At 31.7% G+C, this 15,074-nt stretch overlaps 1 protein-coding gene across 3 annotated transcripts; it reads right to left on the bottom strand.

Moving 5' to 3' along the window:
• Positions 1 to 10,673: 10,673 nt before the first annotated feature.
• LOC114739272 (probable sodium/metabolite cotransporter BASS5, chloroplastic) lies at positions 10,674 to 14,775 on the bottom strand. 3 transcript variants are annotated; one of them, XM_028927321.1, is made up of 8 exons: positions 14,512 to 14,775; positions 14,326 to 14,426; positions 12,994 to 13,121; positions 12,473 to 12,666; positions 12,147 to 12,399; positions 11,789 to 12,042; positions 11,626 to 11,708; positions 10,674 to 10,921 (listed from the first exon to the last, which is right to left on the bottom strand). In XM_028927321.1, the coding sequence occupies exons 1-8, from the start codon at positions 14,705 to 14,707 to the stop codon at positions 10,859 to 10,861; spliced, it is 1,272 nt and encodes a 423-aa protein (XP_028783154.1). In that variant the 5' UTR covers positions 14,708 to 14,775; the 3' UTR covers positions 10,674 to 10,858. The 3 variants fall into 3 exon arrangements, with proteins under 3 accessions (XP_028783154.1, XP_028783155.1, XP_028783156.1); XM_028927322.1 differs by having other exon boundaries at positions 12,994 to 13,109; XM_028927323.1 differs by lacking the exon at positions 14,512 to 14,775 and having other exon boundaries at positions 12,994 to 14,149; positions 14,326 to 14,346.
• Positions 14,776 to 15,074: the final 299 nt, after the last annotated feature.

Genomic DNA, 15,074 nt, shown 5'->3' with positions numbered 1-15,074 from the left:
TTATCTGCTCATATTTAGTTTTTCTGCAACCAAATTATCGATAACATTATCGATAATTTAACTTGTTTGCATAATATCTTTTCACATAACATGATCGATAAAGAGTCTAAGGATTGCTATATTCGCATTAACTTATGTTGAACCATTTTTTCGATCACCTAATCGATCATTGACTTTTCGATAATATGATCGATCATCCGATTTCCTGAAACTCATGTTTTCACAAAACGTGATCGATAATCAGTTTCTTTACCTTACAGGATTAAATTTCTTTCTTCACTTTATCGATCACTTGTTCGAATATTCATTGATCGATCACCTGTTCGATCATTCCAGATAGTCTGTGTTTTTCACTGAATATATTCTTACTCATGGTTTATCGATAACCTTATCCATCATCCATTTATCGATAAGTTGTTCGATCATCAATGACTGAAGTTTCATTTCAATAACATTTGAATTATCGATAATCTGTTCGATCAACAAGTGTTCGATCACTTGTTCGATCATGGAACGATTTCCGTTTACTATGATAACTCTTAAAATCAATGATCCAACACTTGATCGATAATATTGTTGAACTGATTCAAAAAGCTTTCACTCTGTTTATCGATAACCTGATCGATCAACAAGTAATCGATCACCACTTCGATTAAGCATGTCCAGGATCTCTTTCTGATCTTTTTACAGATAAATCATCTCATCTAGAATCCTTGTATAATCGATTCATTCTTCTTCTTAGTTCATGACTAAAGCATACACCGCAAGACTCTTACTTGTTCAAAGTTTAAAATATGCAGATCACTAAGAAAGACTGCAACGGCTCTTCAACGGGATTACGTAAACTGCAACCTACAGTGTCAGAAGCTCAGACGCATTAATGGCGGAACCGTTGAAACCGGCGAAACACGCAAACGGAGTCACAACGGCTAGAAGCTCTTCCGTCTAACGGCTACTTAACGATCTCAACTATAAAAGGCGCGAAGAAGCATTAATGAAGGGATTGAATAGCGGAACTACCACCTGTGATTATTAAGCCTAGCATTCAATACTCTGTTTTCCTCAATACTACTGAGCGTCAGTGTTCATCATTAAATTCACTCTGTAAGAGAGTCGATAACTACTCTTCATTAATTACTATTGAGTGATACTCAAGAGTGTGGACTCTTGAGAGGGCTTGTATCCTTACGGGAGTAAGGGGGAGTGATTGAGCGATTCAATTACTGTACCGAGGCACCAAGAGCCCTGTTGATCTTGGAAGATAGTGAAATACTCAGAGGTGTTCTGAGGAATGGACGTAGGTCAAGTGGTTAAGACCGAACCAGTATAAATCTTGTGTCTTCCCTCTGCGGTGAAATCTCTCCTGACTCTGACTCTCTGTTTTCAATACTGTCTCGTTTTAATTTTAAAATTTTTATAACTCACCCAATTCACCCCCCTCTTGGGTGAGATTGATTCTAACACCTTGTGCGTGTGGCTATTCTTTCTTCGACACCATGGTCTTGCTTCTTGTACTTTCAGTAGCAGCTTCCATGGTTTCTCACTTCACAGATCTGGTAAGCTCTTATAAAGGAGAACAATGGTGGAGTAAAATGACAGTGACTATCCTTTTTTCTTCTCCTTGCCTTCATCTCCTTCCTCCTTTAAATCTGACCTTCTTCCTCCTCCTCTCCCCCTTCTTCATCTTCTCCTTCTTCCTTGAGATCTGGCGCATTCCCTATGGCTTTCCTTCAAACTGAGTAACCCATTCCAACCGCGCGGTTACCCAGTTTGAAACCGGATTTTACCGGTTCAATCGGGTTGTTACCGGTTCATTTCATGTCCGGTTCAACAAGCAAACTAGACCGGACTGAAAACTGGTTCACCGGTTTTCCGGTTGAAGCGCCCGGTCCGGTCCCTTTTTTTTAAAAAAAAAACCTTGGGGAATAGAGCATGAGAGAAGCCAAACGTATTTAATATGTAAATATAGAAGTTTGATTTGTAACATAAATTGTGAGAGTTGACTTGTAAATATAAATATTTTGAGAACCACCTCTTTGTATTTTATTTATTTACATGAACCTGTCAGTAAGTTTCTCAAATATTACATTGAATCTTAGTCTTGGCACTAACCATAACACAGGGGGACATGAGAGAGGAAGAAAAGGGAGGATAAATGTGATAATGAGAATTTTGTTGGAATTTCCTGTTCCCCCTTCTTGCAGCTAAATGTCTTAAAGTGATGGAATATTTATTTTTATTTTTCTATTCCCTTCCGGGCTCTTTCTTGCAACCAGAGGGAAAGGAGTCTTAATCTTTTTTTCAAAAAGAAAAAAGAAAAAAATAAAAGAAAACAAAGGTTGAATTATGCAAAATTGTTCTAATTGCCACGATTTGTTGAGCAACGTAGAGATGAGCCCATGATAATTGGATTGGAAGATCCAATGCGGGTGTGAATGTGACTCATCCCGTTACATAAACCTAAGCTTCATGAGGCAACAAAACAGATATATGTGTTGGGCTTGGTAGGATAAGCATAACCTTGGTTCGAACCTGTGCTTGCTTAACTTCCACATGCAAGCCTGCCAATGGGATATGTTCCATTGAAAATGTAGAAGTATTTTTTATTTTTGGGTTAATATAATTTTTTATCCTTAATTTGGTTTTGGCCCTTTAAATTTTAAACCTATAGTTCTATTCTCCAAAATTTAGTCTATCTTAAACGTTAGTCCCTAACGATGTGACGGTACTAAAATCTGTTGAAATGTCATCAATTATGTTAAAAGTGGTATGTGGACTCACCAAATGACACCTAAATGAATCTTGTGTGGATAACAAAGTGCAGCGCAATGAATAGCTCCTAAAAATGAATAGTGAAGAAGAAAAAACAAGAGGCTAAGGAGTTACGTTTTAAGGACTTATTCTTTTTTCCCCCCTTTTTGTTATCCATGCAAGTTCCAATTAGGTGTTATTTGGTGAGTTTACATTATCATTTTAATGTTGTTTATTAGACTTTACTAGATTTTAACATTGTTACACCTCCAAAGATTAACATTTTGATATTGTAACATCCTAATTTTCATATCCCTAAAATTTTGAATAAATTTTTATTAAGATAGAATAGGTAGAAATTAAATATAAATATATATAAGTTATTAAAATAATTAAAATCATATGTATATGTATATATGTATAAACATAAATATGTATAAATGAATAAAATAATAATGTCAAGAAGTCCTACATTAACTAAATGATGGGAAGATGGATAAAATACCAATGTTGAGAAGTCCCACATTGACTAAATGATAGGAGGATAGAGCTCGATGAACCTATATATAGGTGGTAGTAGAGGAGAGTTGAAAATGAGTTAAATAATTTTCGCACAAAACTGAGATAGTCTCATTAAAGTGTTGTTTATGAGTTTGTGAACTGTTGGATCGAGCTAAAATTTGGTCAACCAGTCTAAGACTTCACATTGGTCCATTTCATTGGTTAGATTGTCAATTGAACCTTTGGGATATAAGTTATTAGATATGTTTTGAACTCATTTTTTTATATTTTGTAGATAGAACCCTAAATAATAGATTATCCTTTGTAAATTCTTTCACCATTGGTTCAAGCCAAAATTTAGGTAATCAATTTGTGACATCTAGGACGTTAAATTCAACAGTGGAATAAATAATTAAATCTGTTTGTTTAAATTCTTTGAGGATAGAACATAGGTTATAAATTAGGAATTTTTTACCTAAGTTGTGAATTGGGTGATTCTAATGACATAATTCAATAATTAAAGATGAATCTAAGTTAAAAGAACCTAGGAATTGAATCTAAATTCTCATATATATATATATATATATATATATTTACTTCAAACCTTAGAAAATGCCTTCCAAGTTAGAATTCTGAGTAATAATTAGAGGTCTTAGAGGAGGAGTTAGGGTTAGAACTTTGTGAGTAGTTTATTCTAATACTGTAAAGATAGCATTTTAATTTTATTTATAGATATAAACCACATTGTGGTATTTTCAAGTTTGGGTCTCGTTTGTATTTGACTGTTAGCTAAGAGATTAAGTAACTAAATTTCTATCCATTGCATGTTCTGGTATGTGTTGGTGCGTGGTTTTTATAATTCAATTCTTTTGTATGAAGTTTTATTTGCATAAACTATCTTGTAGGATACTATTTTGAAGGAAATTTAATAAAGCGAGTTTAGAATTAATTGATCTTTAGAATATGATGTGTGAGTTAAAGTTTTAATGAGTTATGTTTTTGTATACGTGTGGATTTATTTGAATGATTTGAATCATGTACATTTAAGATGGGTTATGGGGAAGATGATCAAAGTTTTTGAGATCTATATACTTGCTACATGGTATTGTCCTTCATACGAAATTGGCCACTATTATTGTCCTATTAGTTTTTTGAGGGACTGCGACACCCACTAGTTTTTCTAGAGAAGACCCATGGTCCACAGAGTGCTCTTTGATCTTTGACTGGTCCATATTACTTATGTGGTGAGTTTGTAAGAGTTGCCAGTTAAATGAAAAGAACTTAGGCCATAGGTCCAGTCGCCAAAAATAAGGAGGATATAAGGATAGATTTAAGCTCATGAATTGCATATGACGTGGAATCTTCATTGATATTTATATCTTTTGAATAAATAAAAGAAGTATGTTATCTTTTATGATATTATTAGCTGCATGAGATTGGCAAAAATATTTGACTTATATAGTCATTGTGAATTTAACTGTTAAATAAATTTCTATTAATTATTATTAACTTTGTGTATCCTACCCGACACCTCGCTAACCCGTGCTAGTATGAGTAATAGATTAGGATTTAGTTACTGAGCTATTATCTCACCCCTATTATTTAATATTTTCTAGGTGAAAGTCTTAGAGGAGGGACATCAGGGAAGACTCAAGAGGAGTAAAACTACAATAACAACTTGTAGCGCCTCCTTAATTTATGAGTTATGTTGTTTCCTTTATATTACCATCCTAGGACAATCTATGTTTAATTGGTTAATGGATTATCATGTTTTTGTGTCTTTTTATTTGTTTTGTTGTAGTATGCATACTGGTAGTTGGCCAAAGGCCTAAGATCACATGTGATCTGTTTATTATGAATTTATTATAAAATATGAATTAAGACTTCATCCTTACTATTTTGATTTATGAGTTAATATATTATTTTATAACCCTAGTAGATGAGATTGATTCTTATTTACATGGTTTACATTTAAATGAGTTAAGAAAAGTTTTTTTATCCATGATAGGGTGTATGATTTTGTGTTGTGCTTTTCTATCACAGATAACATTATTATATAATAAGTTAGTTTATATGATTGTGATAGATTTAAGTTTGTTGTTAGCGTGGTTTGATTATAAAAGAAAAAAATTATTTGTTGGAGTTACTCTAAAAAATTAAGTATATCAGTTTATTTAGGAAGGTTGTTTAATTTTAGTATCAGAGCCAACAATCTTGCAACTATATGGTTTGTTTGTTGCATTGCATATAGATTATGGTAGCATTATACAGTTTACAACATATCTTTTCCTACGAACCTCTTATTTTTTTTTTTGTTTATATCGTTGCATTTTTTCTTTTTATTGTGTTACGTTGGGTTACATCCTTAGAAGGGAAGAAAGGATGTGAAAAAAATACACTTTTGGTCTAGAGAAAGGAACTAATGTTATATTTGTATGGATGAATTTGAATGTTCGAGATAAAAATGAATAGAATAAGATGTCAAATAAACAATAATTAAGGATAATCTTGGGTATTACGCATGATAATTAAGCTTCACACAACCTTTAGCAATAATGTTGTACAAGAAATATGTCTTTTAATGTAAGTGGTTACTATTGATTTGGATAAATGTGGTATTAATAAGAGTATAAGCAACTATTTATATAAATTTGTTGTTTAGTTAGATTCTATATATGAGAAGTAGTAAACATATTTCTCATGGGAGCTTGCCCCTTGTTATTTTTTTTAGACAACTAATTCATTATGAGAATTGTTAAAATTTATTATCAAATATTTTTTTACTATTAAGAAAAAGATGTAAGACTTTTTTTATGACAAAGTAAATGTATATGTGAAAAAAAAATAAAAGTTTTGGAAACTTTTAAGATAGTGATAATTAAAGCTTGATGATATTAGGTCTAAAAAAAAAAAAAGAATTGTTGTAGAGTACATTTTGAAATCTTGTGTGATTATATTATCATATGTTAAGCCTTGATAATGGGCGTTTTTAGTAGTAGTTGAGATAATCTAATAACTTTTAAATGAATGAAAAATAGTGTTTTATATTAATATCTTGGACTACAAAACTATATAGAACACTTGCCATTTAACAACAAATCAATGAAAATCAAATGTTTGGGAAAAGAGTTGAATTAAAATGAATACTCCTAATTAATTAAAAAATATTAAGTAGGCTGCCTTAACTTAGACAATATATAAGCTCGTCTCATGAGGATATGTAGCGTGTAATTCGACTTGAATATCTTATTCAATTAAGAGTGCATTTTGTAAATCATAAGGAATTTAAATACTACATAGTTTATTATAAATCATAATGAAAAAAATGATGTTAAAAATATCAGTATATGAAACTCAAGGAAACAAGAAGCTATTGTACGATCAAAACAACAACTGTGATACATAATCAATAATGCAGAACAGTCTTGTGTGTGTGTTTTTTTTTTGTTAATATATATGTTGGTGTTTAATGCTTGATGTCTAAGTTTGTGCGTTGAATGTAACCGCTTTTTATATACCTTTACTTTTTCATTAATATAATTAATCCAAAAAAAAAAGGAAAGAGAGAAAAGAACAATAACTAAAAGTTAAGGAATATTGATAAATAAAAGGAAGATTTTGTAAGTGAAACTTGAGGTATATGTTGCCAAATTATGCTGATGATAGGCATTTTGAAGTGAGCATAAGATCATGGGTAATAGTACAAGCATTGCGAAATAATTGAATAAATATTTAATAATATAGAATGGTGAGATTTAAATGAATGAAAGATTTTTTTTATATGTGTTTAAGTGTGGATTCGTTTGCATTGAAGTACTCTTTTTGATTTAGAGTTCATATAAAGTGATGTTGGCAAAATAAATTATTGAGTAAATGGTTATTTTTTTTTTGAGTTTTCAAAATTTTTACGTTAAAAACACTTTTAAAGATTTTACTTAAAATTCTTAGAATGGACAAATTTTTCTTATTAAATTCATTCTCAAATTACTTGTGAAGGTTGGTAATTTTTCATATAAATCAATTAATGTTATTCCTTATTTAAGAAGTTTTTTCTACTTATAAGGGAAGTAATGATTAAATATTACAACTGGAAAAAAAACTTTTAAATAAGTACAAATTCGAGAAATATATTCATACATTTTAATGAAGCTAATAATAATATGGTTCTCGAATTACAAATTGTTATAAATTTTATACTAACATAAGAAGTGTTATGATTGAGCGAGCCAAAAAGAAAAACAATAAAATGAATAAGTACTTTGGGTAGTCTATAATTGGGAAACAAATATTTTTGTACTTCGAGTATTGCTTGAGGTGAAATATTAGATTAGGAAGTATGGGTAATTATGATGAGTATTATTTATATGAAAGTGTTCCTATCAGAATTGATAGATGATGATAAATTGGATTAGGTTACTGATCTTCTTACAAATCTAAAAATATTGATGTGCCCATACATATTTTTGTGAATTTGTATAGTAAATTATTTTATTTTTATTCTTGAAAGATGCCTTTATAATCAGAAGATCCTCATAAAGTGTGTTTTGACAAATAACACCTGCTATGGCATATATTATTTTTCCTCTATATGTGTATAAATACGTGTGTTTAGAATGTTGCTTATGACAATTTAGTTTGGGGTTTTGTTAGTTATTAGCTTGAGTATTATTGGTAGTTTAGTTTGGGGCTTTGTTGATCCTTTTTTACATGATTTACATTTAAATGAGTTAAAAAACATTCTTTTATCCATGATAAGGTGTATCGTTGTATGCTGTTCTTTTATATCATGGATAACATTATTATATAATAAGTTAATTTATATGATTATGATTGATTTGAGTTTGTTATTAGTATGGTTTGATTATAAAAAAAATTATTTCTCGAAATCACTATGAAAAGTTAAGTTTATTGGTTGATTTAGGAAGGTTATTTCAAAGATGGACTACATTCCAAAGACTAAAACCATAAATTTGAAATTTGAGTGATCAAAACCAACATAGGTCCAAATTTTAGGAGCCAAAAGTTATAGAAAAAAAGATTTTAAAAAAAGCCTAAAATTACTAAATACTAAATAAAGAATGTTAATAAAAATTTATTGTCATTTGCAAATTTAATATTGTCAACACCAAATAAAGCATTATTATCAAATGTGATTTGGGATTCAGTAATTTCCAATTTCTTTTTTTGTCATTTTTCTAAAATTGTATTGATCTTATTTATTTTTGGGAAAATAATCATAAAGTCTCAAAGAAAGAATATGATCATTAAGAAGTTCCACAAGTGAATACCATTAAGGATGTGTTGGGCTTAAATAGCATTAGGAATATGGACTGGCCAGTCATGGGCTCGGGCCTAAATGGGGGATCCTGTTTATGCTTAAGGCTCAGAAATAGGTGATTTTCTTAAGTCCAATCCTTGAGATCGGCTCACGAGCTTTTGGTTCGTTTAACTAAAAATACAATTTTTTTTTAATGTTTTCTGCTTTTTTTTTTTGAAATAATGAAAATGAAACAATAAAATTACTAATAAAAGGTATAATATAAATAAAATAAATTAAACAACATAAACATGATCATATCTAAGCATCTAAAACATCAATCACAGTGTAATAAAGTCTATTGAATAGACAAATTATGAAAGACCAACATAAACAACTAAATAATCACTAAGTTCAATAAATAATCACAGTGTGAATGATCCAGTTTAATTTAAATAATCAATGAAAAAGTTTAACCAATATACATAGTATACATGAAGAATAATCATCCATCCTGCTGCAAAAAAAAAAAAAAAAAGGAGTTCATTGTCTGTACTTCCAAATTTGTTTCTAACTATAAAAATGATATATATCATTATTTTAATTCAAAATAATTTTTAATTAATTCTATTTCAAGCATAAAAAATATAAGAGAATGATAAATAAAGCCCGTAAAAATTGCACCTACAATTCAAATAACAATACATTTTTGTGAAAATATCTAATTTTAAATGTTATGGTTTTCTTTTTTAGGTTAAAATAAAAATATAGAAATTAAAAAAAAAAGTGTTGGCAAGCTAAAACAAGCTGGCCTGCAACCATACACCGTCAACCCGTTTATTTTCGAGTATATAAAACTAGTCTTTTTAAGTACAATTGCCTTTTAAGACTTCAAAATACAAGCTCGGCCTTTCATTTAAATGGGCTTAAACAGGCTGAAAGAAGAGAGGAATTTTAATAGAAGGAAAAGGAAGAGTGTGGAGGAAAAAATTTTAATATTATCTTGTTTGGATTGATGAGAAGCGAGGGGAGAGGAAGAATTTTTTATGATTTGACATATAATTTGATAAGAGTGTAACAATTAGCTTCACTTAAGATCAAATATGGGTATATTAAGAACTAATAAGAATGAGTCAAAACAAACTAAAATATTACCATTTCTCTTCAAATGCCCCAATTTGAAAAAGAAGGGGTATAAAGGAGAGGAGGGAAAATATTTTAAAATTTTGAGAAGAATAGATTTTGTGAAAAAATTGCCCAAACACATTAACAACATAGATTTATGGTCATTTTCTACATCAAAGCTTGTTCTTGCATGTTCGCTTACTGCGGGATTTTTTATCAATACATTCTTTTTTTATGACTTAGGAACTATAATTTGAAAAATATTTCTAGAAAATAAATTGAGAAGAATAGATTTTGTGAAAAAATAATTTTGAGAAGTGAGAGTATTTGGATAGTTGTTATTAGAAACACTTTTTATATATACAAATTACTAAAACATAAGTTAATATGATAATTACATAAAAAATAAAATTTATGATATATTTTAATTTGAAGAAATAAAATTGTTAATAATACATTTTTTACTAACATAATTAATAATACATAAGATAATATAATTAATAAATAATTAATATGTGTATATATATATTTATAAGATATAAGATTAAATATATTTATAAAAAAATAATTAAAAGATGTTAAAGTCATATTATTGTTGAGATCTACTCTCATAGGCACAATCATACTCTCCAATTTGAGCCAAAAGCAGAATGAATTCACTTTTTCTGAAACCATGGTTTTAGGCTCCAAAATCATGGTTCCTGCCCAAATCATGATTTCAAATTATTTCTCCAAAATTAATATTGTTTGGGTGACATCCCACCCAAACCATGGTTTTGGAAGGCATCCAAACAGACCCTTAATAGTAGCATCCCATGCTTTTCCATCCAACTGCACCACATAAATTATAGGGAAATTACAATTAAGTCCCACAGAAAAGAAATAATTATAAAAAATCCCAATAACAATCTCAAAAGCCTATAATGACAAGTCTTATAGTGAGAATAACAACTTTGGTACTTGTTTTTCAATTGTTTTCCTTGTTTGAAACCTTATTGTAATTCTCCCTAAATTTGTTTGTAAATGCAGAGGCGACCGATTGCAATTTTCAAAGGCTTCTGCCTAAAATTTTCAATATTGTTTTCATAGTTTATATGCACATTATTTCACACCATGTTGCCCACTTCCTAGAGTCAACAGTTCTACCAAAGCCCACAAAAATAAAGGATGTCACAATTCACAAATACAGTGCCATCTTCCTGGCGCTGCATTTCCATCCACTTCCTAGTCTTTCCTCTTGCTCCAAAGCATTACGAGAGAGAATCCCATCAGAGACATAATCACAGTCTGCAAGGATAATCAACTAGTTATATTGCAACAGACTAAGGAATCAAAACACTCAGAAACGAGATTACACACACACACACACATATATTGAACAAAACATCAAAAAAGTTTTTTCAAAAAAACATAAAAATGTTTTTTTTTCTTTGAGAGAATTACTATCAAGTCCCAAAAAATATTTTTGACTACCCAAAAATCCATTAACAACTGAAGAGTTTGTAATGACAGCTTCCAATGTAGGAAATGATGACACATTTAAACTACTCACTTGTCATTGGGACTGGTGATTAAATTCCTTCCTTGAGACCTTATGGTAATTCTCCCTTTTTCTTTGGCATGTTATATATGTCCAACATACCTTGATAGTTAAAAAACAGTACACGTCTCAAACATGACCTATAAGGGCCTTTTATTTGCTGATTAATGAAGCAATCAGCCGTGCTGCTATGCTTCAGTAAAAATGTTTATAGCAGATATCAAACATGATAACATACGTCATACAAGATCACCCAGTACAAGGAAATAAAGAAATAGAAAAGCATCCACTTGATGATAACTCCAGTTATAAGGGTGAGGTGGGAAGGGATAAGGGTCTAGGATTCAAACCATCCTCACATAACCCAAAGAGAGGAAGGAAGCTGGACATTGTAATCTATATTGCTAACGTATCGAGCAGAAATAAAGAGCATAAAGAGTAAAACGCTTACAGATATTGCAGGAGGCACGCTCACTATTGGGTCTGGGAAAAACCGATTAGCAAGGGCCAAGGCAAGGAGGCTACTTTGCATTCCTGCCATTGGATAAAGTAGCTACATTAAATTAAATTACTCACGGCAGCAATTTATAAATAACATAAGAGAAAAATTATACCAGTCTCGAAGGAAATTGTCCTTCGCAATGCCTTCGCATCAGGAGCTTTATAGAAGAGAAGTCCACTAAACATATAACCAGCTACAAACGCTGCCATATGAAAAGCAACAACCAGCAACAAGATAGTAACTCCAAAGGGAGACTTGACCGACTCAATGTTAATTGCAAGGGGTGCTCCAACACAGAGAGCTGTTAGCAGTACTGAGAGTGGAGGCAAAAATGGCCGTATGGCATTGCAAAAATGAGGAAAGAAGCTGTAAAAACAAATGTGTAAGAAATCTAAAAACTTCATAACGAAATGATATTACATTAAAAGAAAATGATGATTCTAGAAACTTATCTAGGTCTGAAGTATTACCGATTCAGAAGCAGGCCTGCAGCAATTGGTGCCACTACAATCTGCATGATGCTAGATACCATTCCTTTTACATCCACAGGCAACCTCTTTCCAATAAGCAACAATGATAACAGTGGAGTGACAAAAACTGCTGAAGCAGTGGACAATGATGTCATGACTATGCTTAATGGTGCCATCTGTGGATCTGTTAGAAAAGTAGCATAATTGGAGAGCTGGGCTCCACTAACGGAAGACACAAGCATAATTCCAGCGCCTGATTCAATTTACACCCAAAGTTAGAAAGTGTAGCTTGTCAGTTCTTCATATATATGATGCATTAACCTCACCTACTGCTGTTGGCAAACCAAATACAGTTACTGACAATATGCCAAATAGATAACCAAGAAAAGGCTTCACAAGAAATTGGCCAACATAACCAGCAACTATTGCTTCTGGCCTGTTTAATGCTTCAAGGAAGTCCTTTTCACTTGAATTAACACCAACTGCAAACATCAAAAACCCTAGCGCAGGTGCATAATATCTGAAAATAAATTATAAGAGAATTTAAGGTTGAAATCACTTTGAAAGAAGTCAATTGGCTATAATGCATTTAGGAATCTGTGTACTAGTAGTTTGCTCCATTATATTCGCTTTTGCATTTGCAGTATAGAGTAAGGCATAAAAATCCAGATGACAACAAACAAAAGGATAAGAAGATAAAACAGATTAAAAAAGAACTATTTACTCGACCTTTTGTTGATGCCATCTAATCTGTCTCTAGCCAATAGAGGGGAAAAAAACAATGCAACCATGTAGTATAGGATCATATATTTTTTGATTAACTAATTCATCTAGTGGATTTACTAACCTGCTCGTAAACCATGTGAAAGAAGGGGGGTAGATCAGAGCAAGCAGAGTACTAGCAAGGACTACATGAGGCAAAAGTGAATTTGATTCCTTCAGAATCTTTAGAATTCCTGTTTGCTGCTCCACAACCTAAGAAAAGAAACACAATAACCAAAAAGAAAGGTGATTGATGCTACATTGTTTTCATGTATATGTATGAAAAGATCATCAAAACTTGATCTTTATTCTAGAAAGAAGCATGTATAATTTACTCTTAATCAAAGATCTTTCTTTTTCTTTTTGCCCCCTACTTTTCTCTTTAATGATATAATCATCATCGAGAACCTTAACAATATAACAGCAGAAGCCAATATTATAATATCACCTTTTCTAGCATATGCATAAGCATGTGAGTGTCAATATTTATCAACTTGTAAAAACACATAAACCCACATGATAAAGTACTAAATGCAAATGAACATAATCTTTAACTGCATAAATTATGTTCATAACGCTGATTAATAACAAACATGTAATAAAATTTTGAAGTATCCACGATATTATAAGACGTGTGCAAAAATCTTTACTTCTTTCCCATACTCTGCTGACCAATCTACTTTTACTACTTCATGTTTGGACCTTAAGCTACACGTTTTGTTAATTTGGGAAAATGTGGTGAGACACTTTTAACTTCGAATTTCATTGGACTTTTAGGGGAGACATATAAGTGGCTGGATAATACTTCTTAAATAAGCTTAAAGTGTTAGACTTTATATACATTTTCTTCAATCCAATTCTATGCAATGTCACATGTCTTTCTCCATTACCTCACATTGGTTTCAGCTATTACAAATACAAAACTAAAATGGCAGGGGGAAAAAAAAAATCAAAAAAGCAAATTTCCCTCTCCTATACTGGAAGTATAATATCTGCAGACTGCCCAAGAAAGAGGGCCGAGCATTCACGTGGAAAGAGAAGTAGAATATGGTCACGCTTGTAAGGAGAGTATTTCAAACAAATATTTAAACATAAGACAAGCCAAGTAGCCAACTTTTTATCGTGTGACGATATCGCCGCAGGCATAGCGTTTTTGTTTTTTGTTTATCTAAATTCCAGCTGCTAAGCAACCCACAATTAGCATCAAAACCAACAAATAGAACAGGACTTCCAAGGATGCACTGCATGATGAAACCAAATCTGCTAATGAACAAGGAATAAATGCATCACAAAATAAATCTAATTCAACGAAGTGAAAAATGTTACCAAGAAGAAAACGCGATGCTAACTTGTAGTAAAATAACAGTTAATCGATCTAGTATTATGCGCATGGAGCAAGAAGACGATGATGACTCACTGGAGGCGGTTCGGAATAGTAACCCGACCGTGAATCGGATTCGAGGGAACCCGAATACTTGGGCGGTGGAGGACTTCCGAGGGGAAGCTTGGGGCTCCATACTGAAAACCAAACACAGAAAACAGAATGAAAAAGAAAATACAGGAAGAAATAGCGAAGCCAAAGGCACACACAGAATTGCCGTACAAGACTGCGGCGGAGGACGGCGAGGCGGAGTGGGGTGATGAGATTGAGAAGAAAGAAGCGAGAACGAGATGCCGGACGAAGAAGAAGGAGTTCCATTACGCAGCCAAATTGAGAGGTGAGGTTGTCTGAGATGCAACGACTGTGAGGGGGCATTCTTAACTGGGCAGTGATGTATTGGATTTGATTTCACTGCCATGTCGTTTCAGCGGCGGAAGGACAACTCCAGAGGCCAAAGCAAAGTCCAAAATGTTCTGCCGTTCACGCCCCTTAAGTCGTTGCCCAACTATCTCCCTTCTCACTCTTAGTGATTTAAGTTTCATAACAAAAAATTTCGTAATTAATTTTTGATTTAAGTGTTCTACAAGAAAAATTAGTAATCTGTTAAAAAAAAAAAACAGAACAAACTTCATATGTTTTCTTATTTTCTACTCCTAAAATCTTATTTATAAAATAGAAAAAGAAAGTTTTGGTTATCATATCTATAAGTCATTTCATTAAATTTTAACATTAAATTTATCATTTTATTTTTTATTTATCATAGTCTAGACGTTTATTTTTTTACA

The sequence above is a fragment of the Neltuma alba genome, unplaced genomic scaffold (assembly GCF_004799145.2).
Source record: "Neltuma alba isolate B1F8T4 unplaced genomic scaffold, ASM479914v2 tig00013855_pilon, whole genome shotgun sequence".
Classification (NCBI taxonomy): Eukaryota; Viridiplantae; Streptophyta; class Magnoliopsida; order Fabales; family Fabaceae; genus Neltuma; species Neltuma alba.
The sequence above is the reverse complement of the archived record's forward strand: the minus strand, read 5'-3'. Positions and strand labels throughout refer to the sequence as shown.